This window comes from Penaeus chinensis, chromosome 14, assembly GCF_019202785.1.
Source record: "Penaeus chinensis breed Huanghai No. 1 chromosome 14, ASM1920278v2, whole genome shotgun sequence".
NCBI lineage: Eukaryota > Metazoa > Arthropoda > Malacostraca > Decapoda > Penaeidae > Penaeus > Penaeus chinensis.
In genome coordinates this window covers 524,442-529,943 of record NC_061832.1, presented here as the reverse complement: position 1 = coordinate 529,943, position 5,502 = coordinate 524,442, and the positions used below count along the sequence as shown (strand labels likewise).

Sequence of the window (5,502 nt, the reverse complement as noted above, 5' to 3'; positions counted from 1 at the left end):
AAAAAAAACAAAAAAAAAAAAACTAAAAAAATACCTATTACCATTCACATTCACGCTATTTGTATCTGCGACTCCGTGAGAGATAAGTTGAACTACTAATGCTTTATTTTGTAATAATGTGCAGAGTATTTACTGACACAGATGCGTGGGTATGCACACACGCATAATGTTCAAAACACAAAGTCGTTTATCACCCACATCCAAAAAGAGTTTCATAATTTTGAAATCTGAGTTTGTTAATCACAGTCTCTTTAGGTCATTTCATAAAAAAAATACTTACAGCAAAGGTTTTCACCATATCCTGTCTTTCAGTTGATATATTTTATAAAGTCAGGAAATATCTCTTATTCAAAGATGCAAAAATCAATTACTCTCTCCTCTTACAAAAAATTCTGCTGATCAAATTTTGACACTCAAAGGTTATAATTTTCAATGATTATGGATGTTAATTTACATAAGCCCCTTTTACATTAGCATTGAAGCAAAACATTTTCTTTTCTTTGTCCTTAAAAAGAATCAACAAGGTTCCATTGCAACATACAAATTATTCATTAAGACTACAGGCACACCACTGATTTTCACTTGTAACCTTGGTTCTACAACAGAGCTGAATCATCCTTTTTGCCAGACCAACAGTGGTTATGTAATAATATTAAATGAACTAATCATGAACCTCCTGTAGCTCTAAATCATCATGGACAACCAATAACCTTATACTTTATTTGGAATTCATAACAAGGGGTAAATGTAAACAAAATAAGCTAGAAATTGCACAAAATCAAGAAAACTACACCAACCAGTGCAGTGTAAACAATAAAGTGACTGCAGGCCACACTCAATACCAACTGTGGCTGCCCAGAGAACTAATCTGGCCGTGGCAGGAAATTCAAGTGCCTGCTCATGATGCTGTCCAGATTAATTTGGGGACCTTGCCATCAGTTGCCATAAAACCAGTGGTGTACCTGCACATTAGTATTGTACAAACACTTTAAATGATTAACGGATACCTAATATAATCATAAACTAATCATTTCTTTTCCTTCTTATAATAATAACTTCAAACTCGAGCGTCCAGACAATTTTTAATACGTTCCTTGTAATATTCTTTCCATGTTTTTTTTATTATTATTTTAAAAAATTTCAATAAACACCTACGCCAATTTCCTTTTAAATCTCGAGAAATGACCTATGAGAATTGTTTCTCAACTTCCTAGACACCAAAAAGTAAACAATGTAAGAAGAAATAAGCAAATATTTTCCTGTTTCTCTGCAAAGCACCAAAAGGAAAGAAAGAAAGACAAAAATACAATGTTTTCTTTGGAGCTTCTTCTACCAAAACATGGATAGTTCCAAACTCAGCTTGTTCTTATGGGAAAGGTCTGCATTGAGAAGTAGAGGAAGAAAGATAGAAGAGGAGGAGGAGGAGAAGACAGAGGAATGGGGGAGAAACAGGGGCAGAAGATATAAGAGGAAGATAAGGGAACAAAGTCAAGAATGACATTGAAAAGGATATAGGAAAGAGGGAAAGAAAAATAGAGATTTCAATACTGGCTGTTTCACTTCAAACCTCAAAAGCAGAACTAGACTGACTTTGGTCCCGAGAAAAAGAAAAAAAAAGAAATGCAGAATAGAAAAGGAAAAAGAAGAGAAAATAAATTCATGAAAAACAGGAAAAACATCACACTAACTCCATAAAAAATCACCATAAACTATGTATGCACTCCTACTGATAACAAAACCTGCTGCATGGTAACAGGTAACCTTCCTTTGCATGATCTTTGGATGCAGGTGATACTGTGGTGGGAAATTGGCCTGGGACATTACAGCAGAATGCCCAGCAAGTTGGCAATACTGAAAGCTATTGCAGAATTAATTCCTTATCTATATTATGATTGAAGAAGAAAAGAGAGGAGAGGAAAAAATATAAATAACAAAAATTATACATATATAAAAAAAAAGGAAAATCACCACAACACCAAGTTATTGTTATTATCATCATAACTTAACTAGCGGAAAAAAACAAAACAAAAAAAAACTCATTCTTGATCTTTAACCACATCCTGAAACAGCATCTGAGTAGCATGTCTAGATGAGCACTCATTCACACTGGCAGTGCTGGTTAACTGAGGGAAGGTAAACGGCTCGCCACACAATGGTGTCGTTGCAGCAAAGAGTTTAGTCACACTGACGAAAAGAGATATTACCAACCGTAAAATGTAGAGAACAAGGCTTCTGAAGCAATTTCAATTTTTTTTCTTCTTTTTTATTTATTTATTTATTTCACCCTATAATGAAGACCTGAGTCCCTGACGCCTTGCTGTCATACCTACGAGAAGCTAATTGGGCACGGGTCACCCCAAGTTAAGAGTACAATACACATAAATCAAGCTCAAACCTACTAATGCAAGCTACAGTTACAGCTAGGCCATAAGAGGCAATAAAAATAATAATAAAGAAAAAAATAACGATTAATATTTAAAAAGAAACAAAATGTCAAAAAATGCTTAACATACAAACACGTCACAGTAAAAAGTGGGTTGGAGATAAGACGGTAATTACCAACAGTTGCCCACGGTTGGTCTGAACGAGCTTAAAGGCATCGGTAACAAGTACGGGGTCGTGAGCATAGCCGGTAAGCATCGCCTCTTACCAACCTTCATTGATATGAGAACTATTGTGGGTTGAGTGGTGTGGAGACCGGCTGCCTTCTGAACGAATGTAAGAAACATTCAACAAGTTTAGCCTCTGTGCAGCTCTGCTTGTTAGCCTGGCCTCCACTTTATTTTTTTTTTTATGATCGGCTATGTAAGGGCACAACAAAACTCCTGATATGGGTCCACTGGAATGAGATACTATGGAGACTTTTGAGGTATAGTGGTTCAACAGGCACTTGTGGAGCTCACCAAGTGTATAGCCTGGGGAGGACAACTGTAACCATTGCTCATGCTGCTGATAGGGCTAGTAGTAGCTATTACGAACACATGATCGAGGGTGATAGGGAACATATTATATAAAAAGTGCACCAACAATATTATGGAATGTATATAAAAGACATTACAATTATGAATAATTAGTCACCGGAGGAAGCATAGACAACTGGCTGGCAGTCCTGACAATCACAGAGTCTGGGCAAACAACATGAATGGGAGTATGAGCATTATGGGCAGATAAGTAAGTTTGTACTCCTACTGGTTTGCTCCAACCTGGTCTGACTGTCTGCAACAACATCAACTTCATTGTCATCATTATCATCATCACCTGTTTCTGCAAACCAGATTATATATATATATATATATATATATATATATATATATATATATATATACACATATATATACATATACACACACACATATATATATATAGATATATATATATATATATATATATATATATATATATATATATATATATATATATATATATATACACACACACATGGAGAGGTCTGTGGCCTCTTAACACAATGCAATAAGAGCACGAGTGTTAGCAGCATGAGCAACAGTACGCGAGACGTCCCCTCCCAAGCCCACCCTGAGCAGTTCAGTCCTTCAGTGACCTTGCAACAAATGGTCCCATATAGCTGCCTACTTAGAGCTAAGAAACAGTAAGCTTACTGTCCTTAAAAATTATATATCCAAAATATCATGTTGCTGTATCATCATAATCATTCCTTGCTGCAAGTACCTAGAGTACAAGAGCCATGTAGGAGAGCTAAGGACTCTCTTGCATGATGTCTCTAGGGGGACACGCTGCAGGCCAGTGAAGGACTGTTGGTTGGTGGCACAACTGAGGTAGCGTATGGTTCCTGTGTGGCAGTCATAACACCTGTGGTACCTGAGTAAGGTTTTTTTCTTCTTCTGTTGCTGGGAGAGTAACTTACCCCCATACACAATCTTCTCACGAGTCGTACGCTCTCCAGGCGCAGGTGAGCTCGTCAGGAAATTCTCTATGAGGTATATCTGCAGCTCCTAATAAGGCATGACGTGCATATGCACCATAACGGACATATGCAATTCTATTATTAACACCAACTGCCATGCCAAAATAGGGAGCTTTTGCACCGATAGCAATTCCGTACAACTGTTAAGGCCCCCGTGGATAAAAAAGATCTCTTGGGGAGAAATTTTGTGGCTTCCAAAGTGTAGGAAATGGGTTTGAGGTACAACCTACTCACCCGGCTACCACAGGCTTGTAATGCACTTTCTGGAAAGAACTGTGTTAATATGGAAATGCTGGGAAAATACTGGTATGTGGCTGTGCACGTTTGGCAGTGACAGTTAAGAGAACCTTAATCCTAGAGTGATTTTGAAATGCAGCAGTTGCCAGACTGTCTCGCATTTACCCTGAAGAGATGGAAAATCATCTTGAAAACACCTCCCATAAACATGTGGTTCCAGGCAGAAGCGTTTACAATGAACACTGAACCAGAATGACAAAACTACAACACACTTTGAGAACATTTTCCAATTGTTAAAGGATCATACCCTGAAAAAACAGCTGCATATTACAATATCATTGTAAAATATCATTACCCTGGGAATCTCTGAGCATTTGATGCCAGTTCCAATATAGATTTGAACGCACTTCAAGTATTCCAAAACTGCAAATATCTTTCCCGTTACAATATTCCAATACAGCTCTTACAACATTGTCAGTGAATCTTCTTCATTGCTTGGTAAACTCACCTCCAGCTTGTTCTTCCATATATTTTTTTTTCCTTTTTTATTCTTTTCTTTTTCTTACTGAGGGTTAAGAGAAAGAGAGAGCAAATGGGAGAGAGAATGGAGAGAGAAAACAAAAAAAACTTTTCCATTTTGTCATGAAACATCTCTCCCTTTTCCGACATTCCTCTCTCTGTCCCTTCTATCCTCTCTGTTACCCTGGTTCATCGTCGTCGTCACTGGACTCGCTCTTGCTGTGCTCCTCTTCCCCTGACAGGAGGCCCCCCAAGCCCACACGTGAGGGGCCAGGCTGGAGCTCCTGGGAGGTGGTCACGGGAACACCTGCTCCAAATGATTTGCACTGGAGGTTTACTGAGATGCCAATCTTCTCTTCTGCGAGCTCTGAGAACTGGGCCTTTGGAGGGAGAGGGGCGGGGGGGGGGGCAGGAGAGGGTAAGAAAAGGGGTAAGAAAAGAAGGGCTCTTTTCAAAGCTGGTCCATAACTTTCACAAACCTTAACATTGGCAAGTCTGACTATCACAAATCTTGGCCTAATCACTTGCAAAAAGTATGAGAAAAAAAACTCAAAAGTTCAACTGATAATAAATAATAGATGAATATACCTAATGAGAACCATTGAATAATAATAAAAAAAAAAAACAGTAGAGAATTTATACTACTATCAAATATGCACAGTAATTAACAACAAATAGCTATATTTGAAGAAAAGTTCAGTGAAAGCAATAAGTGTAAATTCTCCTTCCTCCCTGCCTTGAACCAACAGTGGGCAAGTACATCTTTTTGTAACCATTTAACAGTTAACTTTATTTCTGCATTT

The 5,502-nt window shown here is 37.8% G+C and overlaps 1 protein-coding gene across 1 annotated transcript in view; it reads right to left on the bottom strand.

Annotated features, from left to right (window-relative positions):
* Positions 1 to 3,543: 3,543 nt before the first annotated feature.
* The window catches only part of LOC125032031 (threonine aspartase 1-like), a 13,509-nt gene continuing 11,550 nt past the window's right edge, over positions 3,544 to 5,502 (bottom strand). The window contains exon 9 of the mRNA XM_047622992.1: positions 3,544 to 5,079. Coding sequence (XP_047478948.1) covers positions 4,879 to 5,079 — 201 coding nt within the window. The 3' untranslated portion in view covers positions 3,544 to 4,878. The remainder of the gene's footprint in view (positions 5,080 to 5,502) is intronic.